Below are 13,914 nucleotides of genomic sequence, written 5' to 3' on the forward strand. Positions count from 1 at the left end.
TTCCACTGTATCTGTAATGCAAGGAACATAAAATAATGTCAATCTGGTGCTTTGGATGGGCTCCATTTACCGTTTGTTGAGTTGAGTTTTAGCTGCCAAGCTGTAAATATTCCTCCCTGTCCATCCACCAACAGCATCTACCAGTTGATGCCAAACACTTTAGTATTCATCAATGTCATGGATCTGCTTGTTGATTACTTACAGGGATGTTAGTTTCAGAATGAGTTTGGGTCTTTTGCTGGTGCAGTCAGCCTCTGGTTTAACCTCAACACTGAGAGTAGTAACATCAGCAGGAGTTGGGATGTTATAGACAAGAGAAATCTAGATAAGAGGTAAACAGGGAAAAGGAAAAATAAATATTATTTTTTGAGTCTGTTTTTTTTGTATGAGGTGTTTGGCTTTAGTTGGACAATGTATGAGTTGCACTGTTGTGTTGCGGTACCTGTGGTATGTTTTATTTGTTTTTTGATTTATGTAAAGTGGAGAATGTTGTGTGTGGAGATTGGACTGGAAGCTGTGGAATTAGTTATGGTTGTGTAATGTAATTTTGTGGGATGGACCACTTCGAGGCATGACACATAAAAAGTGAACAAGAATCTCAATTTTGGGGGTTTATGTACATTAAACCACTGACCTGTATTGCAGCACATGCAGTCCCCTTCACCTCCAGGCTGTACTTTCCTGTCACGTCCTGCAGCTTCTTCTCCTGGTAGAGCAGTTTGTTGTTCTGATTCACATCAAACGTCAGCTGGCCACTGGGAGACTGGACCGTCACTGTGGTTGAACCCACTGGACTGAACACCAGAGTGGAGTAGAGAGCCAGAGCCTGAAGAGCCACCACGGTGTCCTACAACACACACATAGAAAATAGCTAATACTTGTGCTTAAATTTATACAAATGTAAATGTTCTTTTGTTTACACTTACAACTTTCATATGTAGGAGTCACAAATGTGGCGGACCTGTGAGTGCTATGCATGTCTAAATAATGTGAGTTTCAGTTTTAAAATAATTTTAAAGATAAACTCAAGGCTTACATTTTTTTCATAAGGAGATCGTTTGGTATTTATGGAATAGACCACCGGAGGAAATTGGGGGGGGGGTCATGTCTTTTTATTCTTTGTTGAGGTGAGGGCTAACCAACGTTACTTAGTCTAGCTGGGGAGGTTCACAGAACTGTTTTATTCATGAAAACAGCAACATTTCAAAGTGGCTTGTTTGGTGTTTGGTCACTTGGAAAAGTTCTCCAGTGTTTGAGTGATTGGGAGGGCCGGCTGTCAATATGGGTTATCAGCCAGTGTGCTTTGTTGAATGGTCTCAATGTTTTATAGTTTTATTTTATGTGATCACTGGTTCACTAGAGGAGTATCTAAGTATTTGAAGTAATGCAGTAAATATGCAATTAATTCTCACGCTTATTGTGTTTCCACAATGTTAGTGAGTAAATCTACTCAAATGGCCACCGCTACAGTGGAGTGTAATATATAAGATGAGAAGGCAGCGGTCAGGTTGTGTGTGTTATGGTTGATGGGCTATCTGTACATCTCTGCCAAGTGCAAACCAGAACAGAAGGCATCAATAAATTGTTGGGGAGGTTAATGCCTTTTTCCCCAATCATATTGGAGGGTCATAGAAAAATGTATTACTGGTGAAGGGAGGGTCAGGTCTAACTGGACCAAAGATCTCAAATCTCCTGCGGTATCCCCTTTACTAAAAAACGAACGGTCCTTAAGTGGAGAAAATGCTGCTATACCTCATAAGCTAAATGTCAACATTTAAAGAAACACTGAAGATAAGAAGCAGAAAAATACATTGTCACAAACACAAAAATAGGTCAGTTTTTCTTGTGCCACGCTATTGTTTTTGGGATAACGGGCTGTCAGACAAATGGGCTTAAGGTCACAGCTAAGCCATACATATTAAATAGCTTTGTTCATCTTATTTGTCCCAGAAGAGATTACTGTACATTCAAAGTCCATCTTAACCCTGTGTAAGCTGTACCTGTGTGGAGGAGAATCCTCCGTAATAGTTCTGCTGGCTAGTCAACCATCTAACGATGCGGCTGGCGTAGCCCAGGTCTTCAGCAGTTGGAGAGGCACTGAGTTTAGCCAGCAGCACATAGGAGCTGATCTCCACAGACAGAGAGGCTGACGTTTCTGTTTCTGTCTGAGACCAGTGGAGGAAACCTCCTAAAAACAGCCATCCACAAAGAGACAAAGAGGCACACAGTAAGCTTTGTCACAGTAATGAAGCCAGAAGGATTTCCTGTAGGAGGATGACTCACCTTCTTGTGATGCAACAGTGTCTAAGTGCTTCAGTAGGTGAGCACGGGTCTCCATGTCTCCTGCCAGGGTGAAGACGTACGCCAGCAGAGCTGTGGTGTAGGTGTTGCTGAGGTCACTGATGGACTCCTTTAGGCAAGACAAGCTCGAATTCACAGGTCCATGAAGGGCAGGATCCTAGAACAGATGAAAAGAACACATTATCTTTTGCTGCATTATCAACAAATTCCTACATATACAAGGAAACAAACGACTTCAGTAGGGAGACCAGGGACAGTTGTAACAGGAGATGGTTGTAACACTTTGAATTCCTCCCATCAGAAACAACCTGGAGTGTTTATGTTAGTGTCCTTTCATTCTTGCAAAAAGTAGCCACATTTAAAACTTCCTGACAGCATCAGAAAATGGTTGTTTTTGAGGTAAAAAAAATATTTTTCTTTCTGATGTACTTTTTTTGATTCTGTTATGAGATCAAATGTCTATGAAGTCAAATAAGTATCATTAAAATCACTGTTTTGTAAGCTAAAAATAAAAATGGCTAACAAGTGTCAAACTTATACTGTTTATTTCACTGTTTTTACTGCAATACATCCAGCTGCTACTGATATTTGCACTAGTTATTATTGTCTTGTAATAATTTTATATTGCACATACTTATATTTATACGGTTTCTTTTTTTACTTGTCTTCTGTTTCTTTTCTTTTTTCGGAGCCTTGCAACGCAATCTTGCTCAACTTTATATTGTGTATGAGCAGTTTAATGACAATAAAGTCTGTCTAAGTTTAACTAGCAGTCCAAAACTCTGTCCAAAAACTGTGTAGATTTTATTTTAATGTGAAAATTCAAAGTAAAATGCTTTAAGCTTTCTAGCCCCCCATCCCCTCCCTCTCTGTTGTTGAGAATGTTTAAGTTAAACTTGTTTGTTCTACCCATTAAATCCATTTGTTGCGTTATAATTTGACGGCTTCATCTCTTTTTTGTCATGTTGTATGAAAAACAGGTAATCATTACTTAAAAACATGAAATGAATAGTCACAATAACATGACTGATAAATAATATTTTCCATTATGAGTATATGATTGATTCATTATATACATATTTAAGACATGATACAACCTTACATGTGTTAACCGTCCCTGGTTGTAACAGTGGAGAGACTGAATTACATACATTTCATAAAACCACTTAAATACATTGTGTCAGCAGTTGACACATTGAAGTTTATAATATATATATATATATAATACGAAATTTGTTATTCCAGTGTAAATGGTATTTGAGGTATTGCTTAAAATTGCAAAAAGTGTCACAAATGTCCCTGGTCTCACCGGAGGGAATCACACAAAACAGCAGAAAGTGAGCTTTAGAAAAAACAAACAGAGGGCACAGAAGAAAAAGAAACCGGCCACGAATATTTTACAAAGTATTAACCAGTGCTACTAATCTGAAGGATAAAGAACAAAACACTTATTGCATCGACCAAAATAAACTACCCACAAATGTCATTGTCAAATGAGGCATACAATACTAACCACCGAACAGAAATATGTTTAAAAAAGACTAATATTACATTTTAAATATTAAGTCATCAGATGGCTTGTTACTCAAGTGAAACAGTGGAAACACAGCCGAAGAATGGAACAACTTCAAAAATAATGGGTTAAGACTAGAATACGTGGGTGGCATTCAAATTAATTCTAACTACTTAAATGCTCCTTTACTCAAAACAAACTTTTTTTATTCATCACTGAAGCCTAATACTGGGGTTTCCTGCCTATACTCAAAACTAAGTGTATTTCTACTATGTTAATAGCATCAGGCGGTGAGGTTGCAGCACCCATCTGGATACGTCTCAGTTTACCCCCTTCTGTCCACGTGTTAAGGGAAACCTAGATTGGCCTCTACTTCAATTTAAAAGCATGAAAGGCCCTTTCTAAAGCCAGTGTTTGGTTTGTTTGTTCTGGGCTGCTGTAGAAATATGGCTGTGCAACATGCCATATTCCTAATGTAGATATGAAGGGCTCTTTCTAATCAAACTAAAACACCAATTCTGTTTCAGGTGATTATACAATAATGGAAACATTTCTGCTCGTAGATCTCCCCACAAACATCCTACACACTAGTCCTTTAACAGTAAAAAAAAAACAATAACATGTTGTTAGTGTTCATAATGACAGTTCAGAATCTTTATTAATATGCCATAAATATTTACATTCAAATTAATGCTACAATGCATATTCCATACAGTACATATACAATCATACTAAAAAATGATCTACTCACATCTCTGGGTGTATTCATCTCCAAGAAGGCAGCAGTGATGTAGGCACTGAGAGTAACTTCATCAGACACACCACCCTGTAAAGAGGAAGCATGAGTAATTAGTGATCTAATCTGACTCAGTGGATGCAGGATGTAGGCCTGTCATTGGCCGTGTATTTCAAACAGTATTCTGCTCCCATTTTGCTATCTCCACTATCAGTTATAGCCAAAGTGAGTCTATTCCCCCTGTAGCCAGAGACATTGCACAACATTCTGGGCCTGGTAAAAAGGCCCTCTATGGGCCCCTCCCCGCAACCACAGATGTTCATTCTAGCATCTTTTGGGGTCCTCCTCACACGAGGGACCTGGGTACTCAATCCCTCCCCGTGCTTTTTGACCACGGTCTGTAGCACGTAAAATAAACCCTCTCGATGAATTTGTGTCGTTTATGGCGTAGCAGAATCAGGACGTGAATAGGGGGAAATGCAACGCTACCAAGCCACGGCGAAGTGTAGGGGATTGTCGCAACATGTAGTTAGATTTTTGAGAGGTTCACGTCAGGCTACAGCATGGGGATCAATGTCTCCAAGTAGCTAAGTAGCCCCGGCGGAGATTTAACGCAGAATCATAAATCCCGCTTCAGTCCCACTCTCCTCCAGTCTGACGCCCCTGTCTATAGCAGAATGATAAAGGGTGCAGCCAGACCTTTCTCCAGCGCCAACACAACACAGTGGAGATCTTATCGTAATCCCCTTCTTGTGACCATGAGCAACATTGAGTTGTTGAATCAAATTACATCCCAGAGCTGCTTGCCCATCCCACTACAAAACTCTTCAGCTTTCGGTGGCTTTTAGCTTAGTACTAATATTCCCTGGTTGGTACAATGTCCTAATAGATTTAACTGACCACCTCCACCATAACTCAAACCATAAACTCAGCTCATAACCTCACACAAGACAACTTAATTCAAACACATGGCACTTTTGGAAGGAAATCTTTTCAATACATAGGGGGGTAAAATTTGGAAGAGTTTAACAGATGTGACACTTTTGGAATCTAAGACACTTGTAAAAATTAAACCTTTATTTAATAAAATTAAAGGAGAGATGAATTAATGCATTTAGTATATTTGTAAACATGCACAATTTGTATAGTAAAAATAGATTATATTACACGCACAAATTTGTGTATACATGAGCACTGTACTGTAAGTGAAACCTGTTGAAATTAGTCTGAGGGAATTATCTCACATTGCTCTAATTTCATAAAGTGGGCCCCTGGCTGGCATTTCTTACTACTGAGACATGAATGAAAATCCTGATGGTGCATTTCCATTTAACTACTGCTACAGCAAAAGTGTCATTTAGTAAAATTTACATACTGACCTTATTTAGTTTCAGTTATCATCAGTTATTGGTATACAAGCTCTAGTAAAGAAGGACTGTAATTACCTTCATTCTGTTGTTGAAGAGCTTTCCTGATTGTTCGAAACAGCCATTTTTTCGTTGTTTACTTTTCAGCCAAGTCACGGACGCTTCAATGTTCGCTGGGTCAATGTAGATGAAAGACTGTGCTTTGGCAAACGATCTCAACACAAATGCAGTCAGCCTAAGGATATCAAAAACAAAAGACAGAAAAAACGACAAGATGAAGCAGATCCATTTAATGGCTCCCAATAATCATCCACTGTGCAAGTATGAACTGCATGTCGTAGTAAATGTTGAACAACATATAAATATATAATTCCTTCTTTTTTGTGGATGATTGACTAGTAATGTTCTCACCAAGTGTTCCCTGTTCCTGCTCCAAATGTGCTGTAAGCACCGTCCTCATGTTTGTAGTTCAGCTGTCTCTGGTAGCCTGTTTAACAATAGAAAAATTATTAGGGTAATTTCAGATTTTATAGGATTTATAATAAATTCAAGATTTGTAAATTTGTTGATTTGTTGTTGATTACAGACTACATTTGATTTCTTTAGTGGAAAATAGATAGGATAAAGATGAAGGGAAATTAGGGGAGAGAAAGAAGGAATGACATGCAACAAGATCTCCCAGGTGGCCTAGAAGTTAAGGTGGGGGCATGTTGTCATCACCATAACCTAGAGGGCAGCAGGGTGTCCCTGATCTGTAGTCTCTAATTGGAATGACGAGCGTTGTCATGAGATTATGCACGCTGCTCATTATATTTTGTGCAACCAGCCTCAGAATGTAACAAACAGTAGATTTGGCATTCGTGATCTTTTAGCTACCAAAGTAAAACATAGACTCACCACTGGTCAGGAAGTTGGTAGCCTTTTCCTTGATGGCGGGGGTCAGCTGCTGTGTGTTTCTCAGGTACTCGAGGATGTAGATGTTTGGGGCGAGGAGTGCCATGTTCTGCTCACCACATCCATACGGCATCTGCAGCAGCCCATCCAGGTTCTTCAGAGCCCGGCCCAGAATGTCACCTGCGCAAAAACACAGAATCACTGAGATGGAACACGTAACTAACCTGACCTTTACTTTCTAATGGGGCTTGAAAGACAAACTGTATGTTCTTATGTTGTTATACAACTTTTTGTTTATCCCGACAAATTATAATTTAACATGTTGAAGGTAAAAACTCACATTGTATTTTGACTTAACTTTATTCAACTGATTCATTTTCATTCTAACCACAGATGTTTTAAAAAAAAAAGTAAAGATTATTTTTTGCGCATTTTAGGCCTTTAATTGACAGGACGGTTGAAGATATGAAAGGGGAGAGAGAGGGGGAGTGACATGCAGCAAAGGGCCGCAGGCTGGATTGGAACCCGGGCCGGCTGCGTGTAGGTGTAAACCTCTATATATGGGCACCCGCTCTACCAACTGAGCTATCTGGGTGCACACAGATTTTTAGTTCTGATGGATACCTGTTTCCATCCATCCATGCATCCATCTTCATTCGCTTATCAAGTATCGTGTTGCGGGGGCAGCAGCACCAGCAGGGGACACCAAACGTCCCTTTCCGGAGCCACATTAACCAACTCCAATTGGGGGATCCCAAGGCGTTCCCAGGCCAGGTTAGATAATTCCTACATCTAGTCCTGGGTCTTCCCTGAGGCCTCCTCCCAAATGGACGTGCATGGAAAAATCTCCCTAGGGAGGCGCCCGGGAAGCATCCTTAGGAAGGTTTGCCTTCCTGCTCAGCTCTCTTGTCATTGTAACAGTGCTATAAATTGAATGTAAAACTGCACCAGCTGCGCCAATTCTCCAACCAATCTTTCGCTCCATTGTCCCTTCACTCATGAACAAGACCCCAAGGTATTTGGGGTAAGGACTCATTCCCTACCAAAGCACAGCCCTGGCGGAGGCCAAGCTTCACCTGAAACGAGTTTGACTTCCGAGAAACCAGACACAGCTCTCGCTTTGGTCATACAGAAACTGGATGGCCGTGAGAAGGGACCCCTCACCCGATCCTCCCTCAGCACCTTCCACAGTGTCTCCCGAGGGACCTGGTGATACGCCTTCTCCAGATCCACAAAACACTTGTAGACCAGTTGGGCATGGTTCCAGGCTCCCTCCAGGATCCTTGAGAGAGAGAAGATCTGATCCGTTGTGCCATGACGAGGCGGGAATCCGCATTGTTCCTCTTCAACCTGAGGTTCACCAATAGGCCGAACTCTTCTTTACAAGAGCTTAGAGTAGACTTTACCAGGGAGGCTAGGAAGTGTGATACCCCTGTAATTGGCACACACCCTCTGGTCCCCTTTTTTGAAGAGGGGAACCACCAACCCGGTCTTCCACTCCCTAGGCATTTGAGCATTTCTGGACAGATCTCATCAATCCACAGGGCTTTGCCACTATGGAGTTGCTTAACTACCTCAGTGACTTTCACCAGGGAAATTGACAATAATCCCCCATCATCTTTCAGCTCTGCCTCTACCATAGAAGGCATATTAGCTGGATTTAGGAGTTCCTCAATATGCTCCTTCCACTGCCCTATTACCTCCTCAGTTGAGGTCAACAACATGCCATCCTTAATGTACACAGCTTGGATGGTTCTCTGCTTCCCCCTCCGTAGGTGGCAAACGGTTTTCCTGAAGCACCTTGGTCACCTTGGTCAATCATCCACTTGGAAAGTCCTTTTTTTAATGTCTTCTCCCACAACCACTGCTTTGCCTCTTTCACGGCAGAGGCTGCAGCCCTTCGGGCCCTTTGGTACCTTGCTACTGCATCTGGTTCCCTCTGGGATAGCATGTCCTGGAAAGACTCCTTCCTCAGTGGGACGGCTTCACCGACCACCGGTGTCCACCAGGGGTTCGTGGGTTACGCACACTTATGAGCATCCCTATGCTTGAACATGGTGTTTGTTATAGACAATCCATGACACAGAAGTCCAACAACAGACAACCACACTGGTTAAGAGCAGGGAGGCCTTTTCTCCCGAGGTTCACACCTCTCCATTTATCTCCATCATTGCCCCCATGTGCGTTGAAATCCCCCAGCAGAACTATGGAGTCCCCCACTGGAGCCCCATACAGGACTCCATTTATAGTCTTCAAGAAGGCTGAGTAATCAGAACTCTTGCCCTCTTGTCCACTAGGTTAAACTCCAATGTACCGGCATCCAGCCGGGGGCTTGTGAGTATCCCTTCACCCGCCCGGCGCCTCACACCCTGGGCAACTCCAGAGTAGAAAAGAGTCCAACCCCTATCCAGGAGTATGGTTCCAGAACCAAAACTGTGCGTAGAGCCAAGCCCCACCAGATCTTACTGGTAGCGCTCCACCTCCCACACAGGTTCCAGCTCCTTCCCCCACAGAGAGGTTACATTTCACGTCCCCAGAGCCAGCCTCTGCCGCCTGGGTCTGGTCCGTCGAGGCCCCGGACCTTCACCGCCACCTGCCCTCAGTGGTTCCTGCCACAGATGGTGGGCCCACAGAACGGAGAGATGGGCGCCACATAGTTTTATAGGGCTATGCCCGGCTGGGCTTTGTGGAAAACCCGGCCAACAAGCGCTCGCTGAGGAACCCTCCATCTGGGCCTGACTCCAGACGGGGGGCCCCGGGTTAGAATTTTCTTGGTTGAAGCAATTCTCAATTAAAAAAAATGTTCTATTAATTTACCAAGGACTGATACTGAAGCACGGGAAGATCCATCAATCATGTCCTCAGGGAGTTGAATGTTCATTTCCTCTGTCAAAGCTTCCCCTGTGAACAGAGAGAGAGAGAGAAACACTCAGCACTGAAAAAAAGATGTTTTTTAGATGAAACGGACAGTTAGTGGATCAAGAAAAAAAAAAAAAAAAAAAAAAAAAAATCACAAAAATTGGGGGTTCTTTCACTTATTTAACAGTAAATCAATCTGACGCACCTGCGCTAAGCTTGCCGTAATCGCAATGAAGTGCTTTATGAAAGTAGTGAATGTCTCCATTACATTTTTTAACATTCAATCTACTCCACTTCCAGTATTTGTCTTTTCACATGTTTGATGGGTCATGACTGGTGTAAACCGTACTGACCTTTTGGACAGAGCAGCCAGTTGTAGGTCTTTGTCATCTCAGTTCCCTCAGCCTGAGAGGGAAAGAAATAATGTGAGTTACAGAGTTCCCATTTGGTTAATGGATAAACATTTTCTGTCATCTTGTTTATAATTCAATTTCAATTCAATTCAATTTTATTTATAGTATCAAATCACAACAAGAGTTATCTCAAGACACTTTACAGATAGAGCAGGTCTAGACCACACTCCAGAATCCACAAGGACCCAACAGTTCCAGTAGTTTCCTCCAGAGCAAGCAACAGTGCGACACTGTTATATATAAGGTATAAGGTACCAACCTTTACTATGAGAGGCCGTGTGACCACGTCAATTCGTCCCCTTTCAGGCACGCTCACAACCTCATTGTCACATGAAATTTGGGATGTCACAGCCTCAGCACTCACGGACACATTTACAACTCCTGAACAGAACAAACAGTGTGAAATTTGATGATTTTTTTTTTATTCCAAAAATGTCAAAACATTTTATCACTAAGGTGGATCTCACTCATTTCACAGATCAAAAAGGGCTCCACCTCAACAGCCTTGTGGTTAAAAGCTTGACTCTCACCTAAGGCAGAGGGGGCCATGGTCCAGCTGAGGGTCTTGCGCTCATTGCCGCACAGACAGGATGTGTACTGGTCACCAGAGAGGGGGGTGAGGGTGTAATCTAAGGAGGGGGATGGAGTCACAGAGACCTGTTCAAGAGAGATAACAAAATATTTGAGGTTCTGTCACCTCACACAAGTCTTGTGTGAGGTGACAGAACCAGCTAGGGAGGTGGGTAGAGTGAAACAGCAATCACTGACAGGTTTCAACAATGTTTTAAAATGTGCCTCTGATTCTACATTGAAAAGGGAGTAGGTAAAGTCATTACCTATTACAATCTTTTGCAGTTGTCTTTTTTAACTCATAACCAACCAATTATTCTAAGTACGGTGCACATCTAAAAGTTTGGATTCATTAGGGTTACACACGGGCACACACAAAAACACACACATACGGTATACACACGCATATGTGTGTATGCATGCATGCATGCACACACACACACACACACACACACACACACACCTATATTTACATGTACTGTACATGTCCTACTATTTATGATCTTTAATTTCTTTGTTCCAGATTATGAAAATTAGAGATAGTCAGTGTTTCTCTGAGAATAAAATATTGTAATAGCAACAACCAGTATTGATTCATCAAAAATGATCTCAGGTATTACATAACCATAAACTGCATTAATATTGGATGCATTTCCATTTAATTTGGTACATTTCCACCCCAGGTTGATTTTTGGCGATCCCTTAACTTTTTATCTAGAGCCATAATCAGGTAAATCGTAAATTTATAAATATTCACTTTGTAAAGTACTTTGGTCTGCGACCAATATACCTGCAGACCAACCACCATCTTACTGTACTTTGTTTTTTGTGCTAAGTAGCTAATTGTAAATGCTAACACAATAAAGTTGGGGAAAATGGTAAACCTAAAACCTTCTAAAAGACAGCATGTTAGCATTGCTTTGTAAGAATGTTAACTTTTTATTTTTTAAATTGCATTACCATGATGCAACTGGTCAGGTAGTTGAAGGTGGTTGCCTTCAGTTCAAAGTGCTCCCCCCGGATGATGGAGTAGGGCAGGCTGAGCTCCAGGAAGAAGGGCTGGAAGACGGTGATGTTTTTACGTGGAGCCAAGCCAAAACCTTGAGGGGACAGACAGAAAGCCTCCGTCTCCCAGGTGGTGATGGTGTCCGGGACACTGAGGGCCACATCCTTTGTTCCAGACTCTCTGGATCAGCAGATACAGATGCATACGGTGAACTTAAAAACATACTCACATGATTCAGATTAGTCAAAAAACAACAACAATGTGAGTAGATTGCCAATGTGTAGATGTAAGTGCAGTAACACCCCCACATTACAGTTACCTTAGAAGAATGTGGAAATGTGAATATGTGTCATATGCATTCATGAGATCTAAAAAAACTAAGTGAATGCATGTTATACTGGGTTTCATGTGGACTCTAGCCCAAAAAGATCATTCCTCACACACAATAATTTTAAAAGAATATTCTGTTGGCATCTTTTGCTTAGAATAACTAACTAAAATAACACTCCTAAAATGGCTGAAAACAAGCTTAGGAGTAGTGTAAGTAAATTAGTTTCATGCCATTCATGTGTGGAGGGAGACAGCACGAAGGTGCACATACATAAAATACAGTCATACACTCAAACACATTTATGACCATCAAACATTCTGTGGCAAAACTCACCCAACGTCCACCAGGTCCCATATCCAGGTCTCAGGGAAGAAAGTGCGGACTGTCTCTATTGGTGGTTTATCAGGAGGTAACATACCAGAAGACGCCGCACCAGCAGGTGCAGGTACTCTGTCTGGCATTACTTCCGATCTGGCCATGGTAGGAACTGAATGATACCTTAAACCAACACCTAAGAAAAAGTGGAAAATATTGTGTTAGAAAAAAATGAAAGCCATGACACAGTGACCTGTTTTAATGAGGTAGTAAATATTCAGCATGTGTCACTTGATGGAGCAAAAAAGAAAGTCACCATAACCACCATGGCCCTGGTGGTATTCTCTTCCTTTATATTTGAGACATGAAGGCTCTCGGATAACCATGTTTGTTGCCATCTTCATCCCTACATTCTAGATAATCCAACAATAAAAAGGCATCACTGAAAAGTTGATAAATATGCAGCAATAAATCATATTAGTATATTCTTTGTTTTGTACACTCATTTGTGCAGGAATTACCTGGAAAACTGTGTAAGCATCAGCTGTCCCACCACCATTGGGGTATGGCAAGACATATCTTCTCGGTCTTACATGCAAACATTCTACACCATCTTGAACGTCATATGGAATATAGGACATTTTTGTGACAGGCAACAATTGAAACATCTGAAAAGAAAGGTTTGGTTCAAAGTTATAAACTGACAATGTTTGATGGTCTATGAAGATCTGACAATTCGGAAACTCTTGGACCCTAAGGCCTACTCTTACTTAAAATGTGGATGTAAAGTAAATAAATCAAATCATTGCCTTTATCCATAAGGCAGACTCTTACAGAGGGCTACTCCTCACATATGTGATCATAACCTCATGCTAAAGCATTTTCATAACAGCATGCTTACAACTTGGTAAAAAGAACAATCAGCATTGAGCTGCATTGCACACTTGATAACAATGTAACTGGTAGAGGAAAAAAATGAAGAAAGATTAAGGATGGTTCAAGTAGATAACAACAGAGTAAAAATAGTTAATGATAAATGTGCAAAAGATTATGCAGAGACAAATTACGTATGCATTTGTTTTGGTTGATTCCAGTAGTTACCTTGTTTGCATCCAGAGTCTTCCCTGGCTCCTTGATGAGGACGCTCTGGTCAACAGCGCTCACACCACACAGAGAATCTGGCTGGGCGGTAACCTGCATGATGGTCTCCTCTCCTGGGACAGCCGAGGACGGAGAAAAGTCCAGCGACACCTGACACAATCAGAAAAGACACATCTCACCGCCTGGACTTCAGTGGTAGATGACAAACTGGGACATTTTTAAATTTTTAAAAAGTCGGATTTGAACATGGATTAGACCAACCTATGCAATAGAAGGTTAAAGTAAAAAGTGTTATATTTATAATTACATAGATAATTGATTATTTAAACAAATTGATGTGTGTAAATATATATATATATATATATATATAAATATATATATATATATGTATATTAGGGCTGGGCAAGTTAGCGCATTATTGTTGCGTTATCGCCAACAATTTTTTTATCGCGCGTTAACGCAGTTTTTATTATTTCTTTATTATTGTAAAAGTTTGTTGCTCACAGGC

At 41.2% G+C, this 13,914-nt stretch overlaps 1 protein-coding gene and 1 long non-coding RNA gene across 2 annotated transcripts in view; one reads left to right on the forward strand and one right to left on the reverse strand.

The window, feature by feature from the left end:
* Nucleotides 1-13,914, reverse strand: part of LOC117941696 (alpha-2-macroglobulin-like) — a 67,391-nt gene that overhangs the window by 20,849 nt on the left and 32,628 nt on the right. Inside the window, exons 9-24 of the mRNA XM_034866701.1 lie at nt 12,827-12,973; nt 12,614-12,718; nt 12,324-12,502; nt 11,614-11,839; nt 10,614-10,740; nt 10,343-10,464; nt 10,024-10,075; nt 9,629-9,712; nt 6,815-6,991; nt 6,329-6,404; nt 5,996-6,152; nt 4,566-4,640; nt 2,284-2,458; nt 2,001-2,188; nt 635-847; nt 203-321 (exon numbers count right to left, since the gene is read on the reverse strand). Coding sequence (XP_034722592.1) covers nt 203-321; nt 635-847; nt 2,001-2,188; nt 2,284-2,458; nt 4,566-4,640; nt 5,996-6,152; nt 6,329-6,404; nt 6,815-6,991; nt 9,629-9,712; nt 10,024-10,075; nt 10,343-10,464; nt 10,614-10,740; nt 11,614-11,839; nt 12,324-12,502; nt 12,614-12,718; nt 12,827-12,973 — 2,222 coding nt within the window. The remainder of the gene's footprint in view (nt 1-202; nt 322-634; nt 848-2,000; nt 2,189-2,283; nt 2,459-4,565; nt 4,641-5,995; nt 6,153-6,328; nt 6,405-6,814; nt 6,992-9,628; nt 9,713-10,023; nt 10,076-10,342; nt 10,465-10,613; nt 10,741-11,613; nt 11,840-12,323; nt 12,503-12,613; nt 12,719-12,826; nt 12,974-13,914) is intronic.
* Nucleotides 12,331-13,914, forward strand: part of LOC117941731 — a 27,065-nt gene continuing 25,481 nt past the window's right edge. The window contains exon 1 of the long non-coding RNA XR_004655964.1: nt 12,331-12,399. This is a non-coding gene — a long non-coding RNA (uncharacterized LOC117941731). The remainder of the gene's footprint in view (nt 12,400-13,914) is intronic.

Source organism: Etheostoma cragini, chromosome 3 (assembly GCF_013103735.1).
Source record: "Etheostoma cragini isolate CJK2018 chromosome 3, CSU_Ecrag_1.0, whole genome shotgun sequence".
Classification (NCBI taxonomy): Eukaryota; Metazoa; Chordata; class Actinopteri; order Perciformes; family Percidae; genus Etheostoma; species Etheostoma cragini.